Here is an 18037-nt window from a genome sequence, read left to right as displayed (position 1 = left end):
GGGTAACCATGTGTGGCCATTATACTGCACCCAGCATTGTGTGGGGCCATTATACTGTATGGAGCATAATGTGGCCAATGGCCATTGTACAGTATGGAGCGTCATGTGTGGCCATTATACAGTATGGAGCGTCATGTGTGGCCATTATATAGTATGGAGTGTCATGTGTGGCCATTATACAGTATGGAGCGTCGTGTGTGGCCATTGTACAGTATGGAGTCTTGTGTGTGTGGCCATTGTACAGTGTGGAGCGTCGTGTGTGGCCATTGTACAGTATGGAGTCTCGTGTGTGGCCATTGTACAGTATGGAGCGTCGTGTGTGGCCATTGTACAGCATGGAGCGTCGTGTGTGGCCATTGTACAGTGTGGAGCGTCGTGTGTGGCCATTGTACAGTATGGAGCGTCGTGTGTGGCCATTATACAGTATGGAGCGTCGTGTGTGGCCATTGTACAGCATGGAGCGTCGTGTGTGGCCATTATACAGTGTGGAGCGTCGTGTGTGGCCATTGTACAGTGTGGAGCGTCGTGTGTGGCCATTGTACAGTGTGGAGCGTCGTGTGTGGCCATTGTACAGTGTGGAGCGTCGTGTGTGGCCATATTTTTTTGTTTATAATTATTGTTTACGAACATTGTGATCAGAAGTGCTAAATGGGTGTGGTTGGGGCGTGGCTAGTTGTGAAATGGGTGTGGTCAGAGGTGTGGCTTAAAATTTGCCGCGGCGCGCTACGCACGCCGCTGACTTTGTCGCTCTTTCCCTTCCTCCAAAGTTGGGAGGTATGTTCTCATAGTTCCTATGGATCCAAAGGGGGGAGGAGTAAGTGACATGAAAAGGACACTCTTTTTCTTTCTAGAATGGATCCAGAGGAACAAGATTAGGTTTCCAAACCACATGATTGTCTAGAATTGATGTCTCAGGAAACGGCTGGTCTCTAGTGTGCCTATTCTAATGCTGATTTTGAGCTTTTTGTAGATGGATCCCGTCACCAAGATGACCGAGGACGCTTCTGTACCAGATATGCTGTGGTCTCAGAACATGAGATAATCAAGGCAGAGTCAATGCCAGCTCATATGTCTGCACAAGAAGCAGAGCTCAAGGCGCTCACAGAAGCGTGCAAACTAGCAGAAGGTAAGACTGTAAATATCTACACTGATTCCACGTATGCTTTTGGCATTGCACACGGTTATGGGCCTATCTGGAGAGCCAGGGCTTTCCTGACAGCAAATGGCCACCCCTTTAAACATGCTGAGGCAGTCCAGCAACTTATGAATGCACTACAGCTTCCCACCCAAGCAGGCATTATAAAGGTAAAGGCACATACCAAAGGCACTGATGGACGGACAAAGGGTAACGCACTGGTAGACCAGGCTGCCAAGAAAGCAGCAAGCACTCCTGTGGCCTCTAGAGTACATCACCTAGACACCCCACCATCTCCACTTGTGTTGAAAGACATCTTAGCCCGGTTACAAGAACAAGCAAGTAAGGAGGAGAAAAATAGGTGGCAAAAGATAGGGGCTTGCTCTGATACCGTCACTGGGCTATGGGGGAGGGGTGAAAAGGTCTGCCTACCACAGGTACTGTACCCAATGATGGCACAGGTTCTGCACGGGAATGTGCACCACTCGAAGACGGCCATGTGTGACACCCTACAGAAACAATGGATTGCCCCCGGGTTTTACACCTGCGCAGAAAGGCAGGTACAGAGCTGCATGATATGTGCCACACATAATCAGGGTAGGACAGTGAAAACTCCATCCAAACACACTCCCCGGCCCCTTTACCCATTCCAGAGACTGCAGATTGATTATATTCAGTTGCCTAGGGTAGGGACGTATGAGTATGTGTTGGTCTGCATTGATTTATTTTCAGGTTGGCCAGAAGCCTACCCAGTTGCCAAAGCTACGGCTAAGACAACGGTGAAGAAACTGATGGCTGAGATCATATGCAGGTATGGAGTTCCTGAAGTCATTGAAAGCGATCGGGGTTCCCATTTTACTGGAGAGATCATGTCAGAGGTAATGGCAGCACTGGGGGTAAGTCAAGCATTGCATACTCCATATTATCCGCAGAGCAGTGGGAAAGTGGAGAGACTAAATGGAACTCTTAAGCTTAAAATCCAGAAGGCAATGGCAGAGACTGGTAAACCATGGACAGAATGCCTTCTTCTAGCTTTGTTTTCAGTAAGATATACCCCAAACAGGAAGACAGGACTGTCACCGTATGAGATTCTGTTTGGCAGGGGCCCCAATCTTGAATGTTTCTTTCCACAACAGTTGCAACTCAAGTACCAGGACTTGACTAGCTATGTGCAGGCCTCACATGGACACCTTGCCAAAGTGCATTTAACTGTCTTCAGTTCTCTTCCAGACCCAGACAAGGTTCCTGGATACCATCCCTTTGTGCCAGGAGACCTGGTGTATGTGAAAAAGTTTGTGCGCAGAGATTGTCTCCAGACAAGATTTGAAGGACCTCACACGGTGATCCTGGTCACCCCCACCGCAGTAAAATTTAAAGGAAAGAGCACCTGGATCCACGCCTCACACTGTAAGAGAGACCGAACCAGTGTTTAGTCACAGTAGTGACTGAAGGGAAATGTTGCTGTTGTTTTTGGTCCTGGGGCTGAGGGCCATCCTCGCCCCTACCTCTTCGGCCCCTATTGTAAATAAGAATTCTGGTCCCACTATTCTCTGGGTAAACCTGACAGCCCCGGTGAATATCTGGCGATTTGATTTCTGCAATGTAGTCAAGTGCCCCGAGACTGGACGGGTGGTAGAGGGAATCATCCAGTTTTATATATGTGTTACCAGACATGACAACGATAATTGTTATTATTGGACAGATGCTGCCTGGAATACGGGAGATGATTGGGGATATAAACCTAGCGAAGCCACGTTCCCTAAGGATGGGACGGGTAGGAGTCTTCGTGAGAGAATGCATCTAACAGCCCTTCTGCAACCACTTAGGGGCTGTAAATGGGGTAGAAGCTGTCACCCCCTCCTCCTGAATCTTGAAAGCCCCCAATCTGCTGATCTGCAGACGTTTGTACTGGGAAGACATTATAATTATGTATTTAGTAGTGGACCCTATGGGAACTTAGGCCACATACAGCTCCGGGATATTAACTCCAAACCAACCAAGGCCCCTGTTACCAGTACAGCTAAAACAGGCCCAGGTGAGCGTTTGCAAAATATAGTTAATGAAGTGATCCCCATTCCAGGTCTCAGTTGGCAAGAGGTTTTCTCCACAGAAACACAAACAGCCCCAAGGAAAAACCTGTGGTTAGAATGGGTGAGATACAATGTAAAAGTTCAGAATATCTCTGTAGGATGTATTGCTTGTGCTGCTGCGAATACACACTTATACACACATGCATTGCTTTTTCCTGATGACAACACCACTGCCTGTGTCATGAATCTGTTGAAAGGTCTGAAGTCCACTGATTGCCCAGATTATGTCCCACTAATTCATGAGAAACCCAAACTAAAGGTCCCAGGAGAAGTAACCGTATTAGCTGACAATTACACCTGCTATAATTCCCATGACACCACAGGTACACCAGTAGGGATCTTCGAGACAGGTTTCTGCAAGGAGAACAGCACTCTAGATACTGATTTGCTAATTAAACATACACAATATATGTACGATATTTATTGGTTATGTGGAGATGGTAAGCTCCATCCTAGGTTGCCTAATGCCTGGATAGGCCAATGCACCCTTGTTAAACTAGCCATGCAGTTCAAGATTTTACCTTGGGATCCAAAGATACCTGATGAACCTACCAGAAAGAGGAGAAGCCTTGATCAGCTCCACATGAGTTATGAAGAAGATCCACTAGTATATATTGATGCCATTGGGGTGCCAAGGGGGGTGCCTGACCAGTTTAAAGCCCAGAACCAGATTTATGCCGGCTTTGCTTCTATAATCCCACAGGTGCAGAGTAATAAAAATGTAGAATGGATCAATTATATATATTACAGAGAACAAAGATTTGTCAATTTTAGCCAAGATGCCTTCCAGGGTATAGTTGAGGAATTGGGCCCTAACACTAGAATGACTCTTCAAAACCGACTAGCCCTTGATATGATTTTAGCTGAAAAAGGAGGAGTTTGTGGGATGGTAGGAGAAGAATGTTGTACCTATATCCCTCAGAACTCTGGAGTGAATGGAAAAACCATGATAGCCCTCAAAAAGATAACTGGGTTAGCAGCAGAATTGAAAACTAATGCCGGAGTAGACACATCTTTCTTTTCCGGCTGGTTGGGTGGGCTCAAGGGATTCCTTCAACAGGCTTGTCTGGTACTGATTGCCCTCCTTGTAATTGGATCGATAATTCTCTGTTGTGTTATTCCCTTGTACAAAAAGGTTATTGCCAAGGCAACTCCGACTGGCACCTTCCTCAATCAAGAAGTAGACCCACCAGAGTACGATGGTACTGATCCAGGGGAGATCTCTAAGTATGTCCCCCTCAAGAGAGTAGACAAAACCCCCTATTCTCAGATGATACTAAGAGACCTAGTTTAGGGACAGCGGGAGAACTCCATGTGAGGATAGTGAAGGGTTCAGCTGCCTGGAGGCCTCTCGTTAGGGGAGAGCTTCTGAGGTGTCTGGATGAAGAAATCCACCTCCCCTTTCCCATCACATGGACAGTCTCAAAGGATCTTTCTTTAAGGGAAAAACTTAGTGTTTAGGGGGGATTGTCAAGGTGAAAATATATATATCTTTATACTCTTTTTGTACTGCTATACTTTTATACTGTGAAACAATAAGTTTTTCCTATGCTTGCAGATATAACTATTTAAGATGGCTACCAATATTCACCTTTACCCTAGTTTTCGTCTCTGAGGAAAAAGTATCATTTCTTCTGAAATTGAAACTTCTGGAATGCGAGGAAAGGAGGACACACCAAGACAAATCAGAAAGGACTGAATATTAGACATATACTGCTTAAACCCCGCCTATTGCATTCCTTTTTTGTAGAACAATAGTACTGTGTTTTTGGAAATAAACGTAGTTGCTGTACCGCTGTTGACATAAGTGGACGCACGGACATCAGCTAAAATTGAATCAGCTGCGTGCCTGAATCATTTTTACTCGGTACTAGATGCCCTGCACACACTGTAATTTGGAATGACTGGTGAATGAGGGTATATTGTCGTTACGACCCCGACAGAATCACTCAATTCTGAGGAAAAAATTATGGAATCATGAAAATCGAAAACAAACAATCACTCCAACCCATCCCTAGTATTTTGTTGCTCCACCTCTGGCTTTTATTACAGCTTGCAGTCTCTGAGGCCTGGACTTAATGAGTGTCACACAGGACTCTTCATCAATCTGGCTCCAACTTTCTCTGGTTGCTGTTGCCAGATCAGCTTTGCAGGTTGGAGCCTTGTCATCGACCATTTTCTTCAACTTCCACCAAAGATTTCCAATTGGATTGAGATCCGGACTATTTGCAGGCCATGACATTGATCTTATGTGTCTATTTTCAAGGAATAATTGCACAGTTTTTGCTCTATGGCAGGATGCATTATCATCTTGAAAAATGATTTCATCATCCCCAAACATCCTTTCAATTGATGGGATAAGAAAAGCGTCCAAAATATCAACATAAACTTGTGCATTTATTGAAGATGTAATGACAGCCGTCTCCCCAGTGCCTTTACCTGACATGCAGCCCCATATCACCAATGACTGTGGAAATTTGCATGTTCTCTTCAGGCAGCCATCTTTATAAATCTCATTGGAACGGCACCAAACAAACATTCCAGCATCATCACCTTCCCAATGCAGATTCGCGATTCATCACTGAATGCGACTTTCATCCAGTCATCCACAGTCCACGATTGCTTTTCCTTAGCCCATTATAACCTTGTTTTTTTTCTGTTTAGGTGTTAATGATGGCTTTCGTTTAGCTTTTCTGTATGTAAATCCCATTTCCTTTAGGAGGTTTCTTACAGTTTGGTCACAGACGTTGACTCCAGTTTCCTCCCATTTGTTCCTCATTTGTTTTGTTGTGCATTTCCTGTTTTGGAGACATCTTGCTTTAAGTTTCCGGTTTTGAAGCTTTGATATCTTCCTTGGTCTACCAGTATGTTTGCCTTTAACAACCTTCCCATGTTATTTGTATTTGTTCCAGATTTTAGACACAGCTGACTGTGAACAACCAACATCTTTGCAACATTGCGTAATGATTTACCCTCTCTTAAGAGTTTGGTAATCCTCTCCTTTGTTTTAATGGACATCTCTCGTGTTTGAGCCATGGTTCAGGTTGTTCCACTTGGTGCAACAGCTCTCCAACGTGTGATCACTCCTTTTTAGATGCAGACTAATGAGTCGATCTAATTTGATGCAGGTGTTTTTGGGTATGAAAATTTACAGGGTGATTCCATAATTTTTCCCCTATGCTTGGTTAAAAAAAGTAACCATTACTGACTACCACTTTTTGTTCTTGAATTCTTTTAGTGTTGCTTAAAGCCAGGAAGTTGCCATTGGAAATGACTGTAGCTTTGTGCCATGTCTGTGATCGGCTTTTTTTCTACAAAATTAAACAACTGAATGAACATTCTCCAAGGCCGGTGATTCCATCATTTTTGCCAGGGGTTGTATGTCCTATGAGGAACGGTTACAGATTGGATAATAGAAAACATTTTGACAGGGAGAGTGAGCAATGAGTGGAACAGGCGGCCACAGAAGGTGGCGAGTTCTCCTTCAATGGAAGTCTTCAAACAGAGGCTGGACAGACATCTGTCTGAGATGGGGTTTAGGGACTCCTGCATTGAGCAGGGGGTTGGACACGATGACCCAGGAGGTCCCTTCCAACTCTTGACATTCTATGACTGGAAGATGAATTGTCTGCGAAATGGCAATTCAGACAAGACCATGTGATTTCAGGATTCTGGATGAACTTTTAGTGTTCAGATTGTCTGTACATCTCAACTCGTGAAATGGTTCATTCACAAAATGCTGCAACTTTAAGGTGATCCATTTCTTAGCCAGAGGGATGAGCAGATTCTGAATGCACATAATGCAGTTAATTATTTTTCACCCTCTAATGCACATTAGGTGATAAACCTCCAAGCTGTATAAGAGCCAAGTGAACGTATAACGAGTGTTGGTGCAGACTGTCTTACTACATCAATACCCAGGAAGCACAGAGCTGCCTGTGCGGTAATGGCCACCAATACAACCAAAGGTGACCAGAGCTAAGCGAGTAGCATCTCCGACAGGTGAAAATGTGGCAGCTGTTCACAGTAGCCGACACCCTGCTACATCAGTCACGATCGGTGATGGCTATGGCAGTTTAATCCCTTAGATGCTGCCACCAATAGTGACTAGCGCATTCAGATGGTTAATGGTGTGGGGGCTTCTCTACACCATCAGTACCCAGATTGTGTGGTCCTGATGGCCATTCATGGCACTAGAGTCTGCTGGCTATAGTGGCCTATTCAGGAGTGGGCAAAATTCATCTTTCCTTACTGAAAAGCACTTGAAGTGTTAATAAGCTACCTTACAGCAGTTCAATATGTTAAGGGGTACATTACATATATATATATATATATATATATATATATATATATATATATATATATATATATATATAAACCACACACTAAAATCATTGGGATATAGAGAAACATTCCAGAGTTATTGCCACATGTTAGATTTGTAGACTTTGTCCTGGTCACCAAGGATATTGCCATTTACCAGGTACCCCCAGTAACATGGTGGGCCAGTGTAGGGTTGACTAGTTGAGCGGTGAGTAGAGACAAGTAACATAAGGCTTGTTGTCATAAGGACATGGACGGCTCTCAAGTGTAGGAGGTCCAAGAATGAGACTGAAAACCCTAGGACACAAGTTTGTTTGGGGTGAGTGGACAATACCTGAATAGCGATGGGGAGCAGCTGGTCCTGGGGGTCCTTCCACAGCAGACATATGGGCGCAGTCAGGTACTGCGGCTTGCCATTGATTGATGCATTAGGAGGAACTCCCTGGAGGATCTTGTAATCGATCAAGAAGACATTGCCGTTCTGCAAGATCAGTGGAAATATGGAGAAAATTCACAGTGGAAGGCGCATTGTAAGCTAATACACATGGTGATCAGCTCCTCACCTGCATCTCTTTATCAAGGTCAGTGGAGATCCCCAGAGAGGAGGCCACCATGCTGCTACTGACTGGGAAGTTCTCTGGCAGTTTAGAGCATTTCTTTATAACCATTGGGTTGACTCCATTCAGACACTGGTAACCAAAGAAGGAGTCTTCATTCCAGATCCTTAAGACATCATCTGGAGGAGATGACAATTGGTCAAAAATGGAGGATCATGATATGATAGCATCAGGTCAGGATGACCATCTTTCTACTAGTATCAGACCACATGACGAGAGACATTAAAATGCCAGAAGACGTCACCCATAAATACCTCATTACCGTGTTCCCACCAGTCCATTTACTGTGACAGTAGGAATGAGGTTCCTAAATACCCATGTGACCCAAGGGAAATGGGAGGGGGGGGAAACAAACCATGAAGAAGGAGCTTCATTCTGGAAGTTCTTTATGCCCGCCACAAGCCCAATCTTTCCCTGATCTTGGAAGAGTCCAGGTCCTGAAACCCCAGTGTTTTAGGATTTGCTGTAGCAAATGTTTCTTGGCTTTTTGAAGTGGAAATGACATTCTATAGAGGATGGGAAGGTTTGTTTTTTTGCTGATGCTACATGCGAGTAAATTAAGAGTCTAAGATGAATAAAAAGTATTGTTGAGACAGCAGAATCAAGACTCGATCTGAGGTTCAAAAAGCAAAGATAATACAATGAGAGAAAAAAAAAACAACAACAAAAAAAAAAAAAGAACACACCAGGACAGGAGCAGAGAGTTAGGGGTGGTGAGCACCTGAAGTTTTGGTTCTGTTGAAGTAAAACACGGTCTTGATGTCTTCCAGGCTTCTCCAGGAATTGGTGCATTGTGTAAAACCTTTTATTCCTACTTCTAGTCCTCTGTAAGAAGGCAGTTTCCAATGCAGAGGTCCAGAAATGAAAGAGAGAAAAAAAAAAAAAGTTTAAGATAGGAAAATATAAGAGTCAGACATGGTTCTCATCATAAACACTGAAGAGTGGCCATCTACTACAAGTTGGTCATTTATGGCTGTACCCATGTAGTGGACACTAACCCTTTATATCAGCATCTTGAGGGTCAGTGGAGGCCCACCAAGGATCACATACAGGAGCAGACACTGGTACCACTGCAGTGACGTGCTCCGGTGGCAGGGTTAAGCCCAGAACCTCCACCAAAACAAGACCACTTCTCCATGTTGCAATACTACATGCTGGATAGGGTGGAGGTAGTGGTTCTGGGTGTCACTGAAAACCTACGCCATGATCTTTGTGATCTGGAAGCGGCTTTCCTTCTGTGTGGAGTATTGCTCATTCATTGGAAGATCATGATTGCTGGCTGCATCCATGCAGTATGGGGAACCAGGAGCGTACAGCTTCCACCTGTATACCAACACATCAGAATTAGCCATGTTCTTGGAGTACCTCCATAACTATAGCCATCCTGCTGTTAGGCGTATGTGCCGTCACTCACTTGTAAACTTCTCTGTTCTTCTCCAGTTCTTCTGTCCTTTGATGAATGCAGTCATTGCTGGAGGCCAATATCCTACCTGAAACAAGAACAGGTCACACCAAGAAGCAGCTCTTACAGGGACTGTCCAAGCTGCATATTGTGTGCATTAACACCATACAATACCGCAACGCACACAACGGCAGCATTGGGCATTGCCAGAGGGGTGACCAACATGGCGAGTCAGACAGTTGGACTACGGCCTCTGTGTGGAGCCACCCATTATGGAATTAGGAAACACAGTAAATAAGCCTACCTAACCAGGATTACACACCTATACCATGAGGGATTACCACGTTAGTCTGGCCAGAGATCCACCGGTACACAGGAAAGCAGTCGAGCTTCCCATCAGAGGAGGTGACATGGACATACTGGCTGTACCAGGCATCCGCGACTGGGAACACATGAGTGTCTTTGTAGAGCCGCACAGACAGCAGCTCCCCGACATCCTCCGCAATGGTCACATTAAAGTCACACACCTGGACAGGTAGAAAGAATATGGACCCACATTAGGATAAATATCACCAGGGTCACTGGCTTTAGACAACTGATCCATCTAGTCTTCCTGTGCATATGACCCAGATAGAGGATCTACATCAGTCTGGAACAGCGTGGTCTACTGGCTAGCGAGAGGTCTCAACAGCTCCTGACTCTGCACAGGACAACCAGTTAGTCATTGCACACAATTCCTAACAATGAAAGATAGAGACCTGGCAGCCAGCCACTGAAATTTTAGAGGGATTGCCCACACCTAGAAGATTCCTTATTTGTGCTGATAGGGATTCTTAAACTACTAATATACAATACTATTTCCAAAGGTGCAAGATCTCCAGCCCATCCATTAGTCAGGGTTTGGAAGCTCCACCTGAGGCCTGTGCAGAAAGCACTTGCCGTGTCAAACAGTTCGTGGCGTGGTGGCCAAATGTCTTAATAGCAAAGCCAATCCCATTTTTTATATTTCTCAGTAAAGGCCCCGTCTCACATAGCGAGATCGCTAGCGAGATCGCTGCTGAGTCACAAGTTTTGTGACGCAACAGCGACCTCCATAGCGATCTCGCTATGTGTGACACGTACCAGCGATCAGGCCCCTGCTGCGAGATCGCTGGTCGTGTCGGAATGGCCTGGACCTTTTTTTGGTCGTTGAGGCCCCGCTGACATCGCTGAATCGGTGTGTGTGACACCGATCCAGCGATGTCTTCACTTGTAACCAGGGTAAACATCGGGTTACTAAGCGCAGGGCCGCGCTTAGTAACCCGATGTTTACCCTGGTTACCAAAAAAAAACAAACAGTACATACTCGCCTTTCGGTGTCCAGGTCCCTTGCCGTCTGCTTCCTGCTCTCACTGACTCCCGGCCGTACAGTGAGAAGTGAGAGCACAGCAGTGACGTCACCGCTGCGCTCTGCTCTCACTGTACGGCGGCTCAGTCAGAGCAGGAAGCAGACGGCAAGGGACCTGGACACCGAAAGGCGAGTATGTAGTGTTTGTTTTTTTTGGTAACCAGGGTAAACATCGGGTTACTAAGCGCGGCCCTGCGCTTAAGGCCCCGTCTCACTAAGCGATTTACCAACGATCACGACCAGCGATACGACCTGGCCGTGATCGTTGGTAAGTCGCTGTGTGGTCGCTGGGGAGCTGTCACACAGACCGCTCTCCCCAGCGACCAACGATCAGGGGAACGACTTCGGCATCGTTGAAACTGCCTTCAACGATGCCGAAGTCCCCCTGCAGCACCCGGGTAACCAGGGTAAACATCGGGTTACTAAGCGCAGGGCCGCGCTTAGTAACCCGATGTTTACCCTGGTTACCAAAAAAACAAACAGTACATACTCGCCTTTCGGTGTCCAGGTCCCTTGCCGTCTGCTTCCTGCTCTGACTGAGATCCGGCCGTACAGTGAGAGCAGAGCGCAGCGGTGACGTCACCGCTGTGCTCTCACTTCTCACTGTACGGCCGGCAGTCAGTGAGAGCAGGAAGCAGACGGCAAGGGACCTGGACACCGAAAGGCGAGTATGTAGTGTTTGTTTTTTTTGGTAACCAGGGTAAACATCGGGTTACTAAGCGCGGCCCTGCGCTTAGTAACCCGATGTTTACCCTGGTTACCAGTGAAGACATCGCTGGATCGGTGTCACACACACCGATTCAGCGATGTCAGCGGGGCCTCAACGACCAAAAAAAGGTCCAGGCCATTCCGACACGACCAGCGATCTCGCAGCAGGGGCCTGATCGCTGGTACGTGTCACACATAGCGAGATCGCTATGGAGGTCGCTGTTGCGTCACAAAACTTGTGACTCAGCAGCGATCTCGCTAGCGATCTCGCTATGTGAGACGGGGCCTTTAGTAACCCGATGTTTACCCTGGTTACCCGGGTGCTGCAGGGGGACTTCGGCATCGTTGAAGACAGTTTCAACGATGCCGAAGTCGTTCCCCTGATCGTTGGTCGCTGGAGAGAGCTGTCTGTGTGACAGCTCCCCAGCGACCACACAGCGACTTACCAACGATCACGGCCAGGTCATATCGCTGGTCGTGATCGTTGGTAAATCGCTTAAGGTACCTTCACACGAAACGACATTATAACGATATCGCTAGCAATCCGTGACGTTGCAGCGTCCTCGCTAGCGATATCGTTTCGTTTGACACGCAGCAGCGATCAGGATCCTGCTGTGATGTCGCTGGTCGCTGAATAAAGTCCAGAACTTTATTTGGTCGTCCGATCGCTGTGTATCGTTGTGTTTGAAAGCAAAAGCAACGATACCAGCGATATTTTACACTGGTAACCAGGGTAAACATCGGGTTACTAAGCGCAGGGCCGCGCTTAGTAACCCGATGTTTACCCTGGTTACTAGCGTAAAATGTAAAAAAAACAAACAGCACATACTCACATTGCGTCCCCTGCAGTCTGCTTCCTCCTCTGACTCAGCGCCGCAAAGTGAAAGTGAAAGCAGCACAGCGGTGACGTCACCGCTCTGCTCTCACTGTACGGCGCTCAGTCAGTCAGGAAGTGGACGCAGGGGGACGTGAATGTAAGTATGTGCTGTTTGTTTTTTTTAGATTTTACGCTGGTAACCAGGGTAAACATCGGGTTACTAAGCGCGGCCCTGCGCTTAGTTACCCGATGTTTACCCTGGTTACCAGGGGACCTCGGCATAGTTGATCGCTGGAGAGCGGTCTGTGTGACAGCTCTCCAGCGACATCGTTGTCGCTATCGCTGCAGCGTCGCTTCGTGTGAAGGTACCTTTAGTGAGACGGGGCCTTTAGACAAAAAAAAAAAAAAGTTGTGGTGAGCCAGCCTCCTTATCTGATATAGGATCCTCCACCAGCTCCAGACCAGAAGTAAAGCCTCCAAACCAAGGTTCTGAACACAAACAGCTAGAAGAAAGCCAAAGTGACAACTTTTTGAAGGTCTGGGCCTGCTTCAAGTCCAAGAAAGTCTTAATAAAGTCACCAGGGGCCCCAGGAACATGATCCATGTTTACCAAGACCAGTGATTGGAAGGCCACCCAGCTACACCCCTATAGTAATACAAGGCCACTCACCGTGCCATGGAGCCACAAGTGGGACAGCTTCATCTTCGCGCTCTCTCCTTTCTCCCCAATAAGACTAATGGAGATGGCGTCAATCGTCCCAGAGAGCAAATCATTTCCTGTGGCCACCGTCACCTTGTAGCGCCCCATGTTGTCGGTGGATGATTTCTCTCCTGTACATATATAACACTGGAGGTCATTGGAAGGAGACCCGCATGTATGAAGTCATGAAAACTAATGAGAAGACCACAAAGCAGCCGCTGCAGACGTAGCAGGAGTCTGACCAGACGCAAAAGAATTACAGCTCACTAGTCACCTCCAGGGCTGCAGTCACAGTTCTGTTATATGAACGTCTAAGCTTCAAGGAAAAACAGGCTCAAGTTTTTTTTTTATTTTTGTGCTTCGTTTTGGGTTTTATTAAAAGTGATGTAGTTTGGCTTTCAGAAGTAGCTTCCTGGCACATTACAGCCTGAAGGAGGAGTTACTGGAGAATCAATGAGCTTGTTTGGAGAGGAGTCATAAGGGCCTTGTTCAGACATGGATCTACAAGGATAGAACACCAGTGGTATAACTAAGCTCGTGGGCCCCAGTGCAAAACAGTGCGGCCCCTCAATTCTCAGATCTTCGTATTTTCTGCTTATGGGCCAAGGATAGTTTGGGCTCCAAGGCCCAGGTACAACTGCAACCTCTATATCTATTATAGTTACTCCCCTAGAAAAAAATAAATAAATTAAGCTTAGACAAGCTGAGAACATCTTTACGCTCTCCTTTCATGTTACCTTAATGGGACTCTCTCGTTGTCTAACTAGAGCAGTTGGCTATTATAATAAGTTGACATTGCCTTGCTTTTCTATTTACGGTCATTCTCCTGCAAGGAGGGAGCCTTTATTATAGTGTACAGCCATTTTCCATGTGGCTCAGCCCATGCAGTAGTTACATGCCAGGTGACAGTCCCTTCTTCCTAGCCACTAGGCTCAAACCCATGGCTTTCTATAGATCAGTTGTCTGCTCAGCCTGAGGAGCTGCTGGTCTCCTAATCATAATAAAAGAATAGTACAAGAAAGTTGGCGCGCACTTGGTATACTACGGGAGCGAGGTCCAGGTGTAACGGGCTGTAGAAGCCCCTAATATATTGGAAGATATGAAGTGCACCGCACACTCTAGGCACATATGGTGCACAAGTAGTGGACATACACATAGGATAATGAGTGTTGAAAGCGAGCAGAGCCTTAATCATATAATCGCTGGAATAAGACAAAACAGAAAATAAATAACATTAATGTCCAGTATATACAGTGTTACACGTAACATCAGACGATAATATGGTTCCCATCACGGATAAAAATAGACAAAGAGCCAAAGAAAACGAATTGTACAATTATACATAGAATGCAGCAAGTACCACCGGTATCCCAGACGGGGAGCTGGCGGTAAGTCAGGTGTGTAGGGGTGGAAGGCTCAGGGAGCCAGGTCACAGGGCTATATCCAAGAAAAGAGCAAGAAGAGGTTTTACCTTTATTACAGATAAAGTGGAGGATAAGGAAAAACAAGCTGTAAGAAATAGCGACTAAGTAAGCGCGTAAAATTTGGTACATAGACAGTATGACCACAGGACACTCCGTGTACCTTTGTAGTAGCGTTAGGTCACAATGATGAAAGGGGTTGTCCACTACTTCCAGTTAACCCCCCAATGTATCCCCCCGGGGCCCCTAATGAATTTTCTAAATACCTTATGTTGCCGTTTTCGCCTGTGAGCGGCGCTATGGCGGCGGCTGAGTCCGGGTCACGTAACCCCCAGGCTGCAGCCGCAGCTAATTTCCACCGATGTCACGTCAATTACCAGACTCTGGAAACTGATGTGACGTCAGCAGCAGGCGTGACCCAGCCTCCACAGACAGCAGTCACTCATCAACAATGACTGGGCTGTGGGCGGCGCTGGGGGCTGCAGGGCTGTGCTGGGATGTGTTGGCGGGGCTGGGATGTGTGGGCGGGGCTGGGATGGGCTGGGATCTGTGGGTGGGCGGGGCTGGGGTCTGCTGGCCATTCCCATGTGCTGGGGTCTGCTGGCCGGCTGCGCTCATGTGCTGGGATGTGCGGGTGGGCTGGGCGGGGATCTGCTGGCCGGCCGCGCTCATGTGCTGGGATGTGCGGGTGTGCTGGGCGGCTGCGCTCATGTGCTGGGATGTGTGGGTGGGCGGGGCTGTGGTCTGCAGGCAGGCGGGGGGGTCTGAGCGGTGAATCTGCTGGCGGTTGGTCTGCGGAAGGTGCTGGAGTGTGCGTCATGATTTTCCAGATCCATGACGGCACCAAACGTCAGAGATGGTCCCAGCCCCTAGGAACAGGAAACCTGCATAGGAGATAAAAGATGGGGGCGGCACCTCTCTCCTCAGTTTGTTAACAAAGTATGCAAGGTAACCGCTTTGTTAGTTCAGGTTTAATGTAGATTACATTTATCTCCATGGCTGTCACTTGGTGCAGTTATATTTCCCCATTAGCTTTGCATCATCTGTACATATCTATATATTTTTTTTTTGTGCAACACACAACCATCACCAAGATAGGGTGGGAATTAATACGGTGCCATCATGGATCTGGAAAATCAAATTACCGGTAAGTAATTATCATTTTTTCCCTTCCCCACGGCACCTAACGTGAGAAAATAGAAGAAGACTCCTAGGGTGGGACAACAGCTGATAAGACTTTCCTCCCAAACGCAAGACTTGAAAGCCCCAAGTTCAACCTATAGTGGCGAAAGAAGGTAGAGGGTGAAGACCATACTGCCACATTACAAATTTGTTCTATCGACGCGTTTGCCCTCTCCGCCCAGGATGTGGCGATAGCTCTTGTGGAGTGTGCCGTCACCCCTAGTGGAAGGCATTGCCCTGCAGATGAGTAAGAGTGCAATAGCCATACGGAGCCAGCGTGCAATAGTAGATTTCGTGGTCTTCTTACCCCTGTTTGCTCCCTGAAAGGAAACAAAAAGGGCTGAAGACTGACGCCATAATTTTGTCACCTCCAGATATAGGCAACGTCTGACATCAAGGCAATGAAAGGTTTGTTCTCCCTGGGATTTTGGATTGGCACAAAATGAGGGTAAAACTATCTCCTGGTCCCTATGGAATTTTGAATTGACCTTCGGTAAGAAGGCCGGGTCAATTTTTATTATTACTCTGTCCTCCAGAATTGTAGTGTATGGAGGATCAATAGAGATAACCTGGATCTCACTAATGCTTTGGGCCGACGTCAGGACAACCAGAACCGTTTTTAGGGTTAGAGTTTTTTCTGAGATGGAGTTAAGAGGCTCAAAAGAAGGAGAAGTTAAGGCCTGGAGCACTAAATTTAGATCCCAGGGAGCAACTTTTGGACGAGGTTTAAATGGTCTGGCTGTGAAGGAGGCTCGGATGAACCTGTACACCCAGGGGTGATCAGCCAATTTTTGATCAACTAAGGCCGAAACTTGCACCTTTAGGGTTCTGGTAGATAACCCCCATTCCAGACCTTTATGGATGAACTCTAAGACTTCCCTTATTGGGACTTTCTGAGTGGTGGTTGATAGGCGTCGCCCTGAGAACTCTAGAAATTTTTCCCAAATTTTTTGATATTTATTGGATGTAGTTTTTTTTCCTGCTGGATAGCAGAGTAGAAATTAATGGAGCAGAGAAACCCTTTGCTAGTAGAAGCCCCCTCTCAAGTTCCAGGTAGTGAGATGTAGACTGTGAACTTGAGGATGGGACACTGGACCCTGGTGTAGTAGATTTGGCACATCTGGAAGGATCCATGGGTCCGATATGGACATACGCCTGAGCCAGGTGAATCAGGCCCTCTTCGGCCAGAAGGGTGCGATCAATTTTATTCGTGTCCCATACTCCCGAATTTTTTTTTCATTTTCAACACTGTTGGTATTAGCGGAATCGGGGGAAATGCGTAGGCCAGTTGGAACTTCCATTGGTGTAACAGCGCATCCACTCCTTCTGGGTTCTCTCCTGGATTCAGGGAATAGAACCTTTCTACCTTTCGGTTTTGTTTTGTGGCAAAGAGGTCTATTTGTGGGATACCCCAAAGGGCGCAGATTTCCCCCAAAATTTCCTGATTTAGAGACCATTTGTTCTGATGTAGTACATGCCTGCTCAAGAAGTCCGCGACAAGGTTGTTTGTTCCTTTCAGATGTGTACTTGTCAATGATAGGAGGTGATTTTCTGCCCAAGAAAACAGTCTTTTGGTTTCTTCTAAACAGAGATCTTGACCTTGTTCCTCCTTGACGATTTATGTAAGAGACTGCCGTGCTGTTGTCGGATAGGACCACTAGGTGTTTTCCTTTGGTAGTCCCTTCTATTTGTAGAACTGCTAGCCTTACTGCTGTTAGCTCCTTTAGGTTGGAGGATGCTGACTCCATCTGAGGATCCCATCTGCCTTGCAGAATCTGATCTTCCAAATGTGCCCCCCAGTCGAGAGGGCTCGCATCCGTGGTTGGCACCACTGTATTCTGGACTGACCATGGCACCCCGTTTTTTAAATTTTCTATTTTTTGCCACCAATCTAAAGAGTCCTGCACTTGTGGCCATAGAACGATTTTCCGATTTAAATTGTGGGGATTTTTTGCTTGTTCGGTAAGTATTTGCCATTGTAGCTCCCTTGAATGCAATTGTGCCCACTAAACCGCTAGGATTGTGGCTGTCAACATGCCTGTCCGGAAGGATACAAACTTGCTCGGTTGAGTCCAGTTGAATTCCCAGGAATTCCTGTATCTTGACTGGAAGCATTTTTGATTTTTTTAAATTGATCAACCACCCTAGTTTGGTGGTCCCGTACTTTTGAGACTGTCATTACGCATTCTTCCTGGCTGTCTGCTATAAGGAGAAAGTCGTCTAGATAGGGTATTAGTAAGATATTTTCCTTTCTT

The 18037-nt window shown here is 46.6% G+C and overlaps 1 protein-coding gene across 2 annotated transcripts in view; it reads right to left on the bottom strand.

Annotated features, from left to right (window-relative positions):
- LOC143817504 (polyunsaturated fatty acid lipoxygenase ALOX15B-like) overlaps positions 1–18037 on the bottom strand; it is a 183743-nt gene that overhangs the window by 131087 nt on the left and 34619 nt on the right. For both annotated transcript variants that reach the window (XM_077298973.1, XM_077298974.1), the window contains exons 2-8: positions 13150–13310; positions 9890–10094; positions 9580–9655; positions 9366–9488; positions 8887–8990; positions 8112–8284; positions 7883–8029 (exon numbers count right to left, since the gene is read on the bottom strand). In XM_077298973.1, coding sequence (XP_077155088.1) covers positions 7883–8029; positions 8112–8284; positions 8887–8990; positions 9366–9488; positions 9580–9655; positions 9890–10094; positions 13150–13310 — 989 coding nt within the window. The remainder of the gene's footprint in view (positions 1–7882; positions 8030–8111; positions 8285–8886; positions 8991–9365; positions 9489–9579; positions 9656–9889; positions 10095–13149; positions 13311–18037) is intronic.

Source organism: Ranitomeya variabilis, chromosome 3 (assembly GCF_051348905.1).
Source record: "Ranitomeya variabilis isolate aRanVar5 chromosome 3, aRanVar5.hap1, whole genome shotgun sequence".
Taxonomy (NCBI): Eukaryota; Metazoa; Chordata; class Amphibia; order Anura; family Dendrobatidae; genus Ranitomeya; species Ranitomeya variabilis.
The sequence above is the reverse complement of the archived record's forward strand: the minus strand, read 5'-3'. Positions and strand labels throughout refer to the sequence as shown.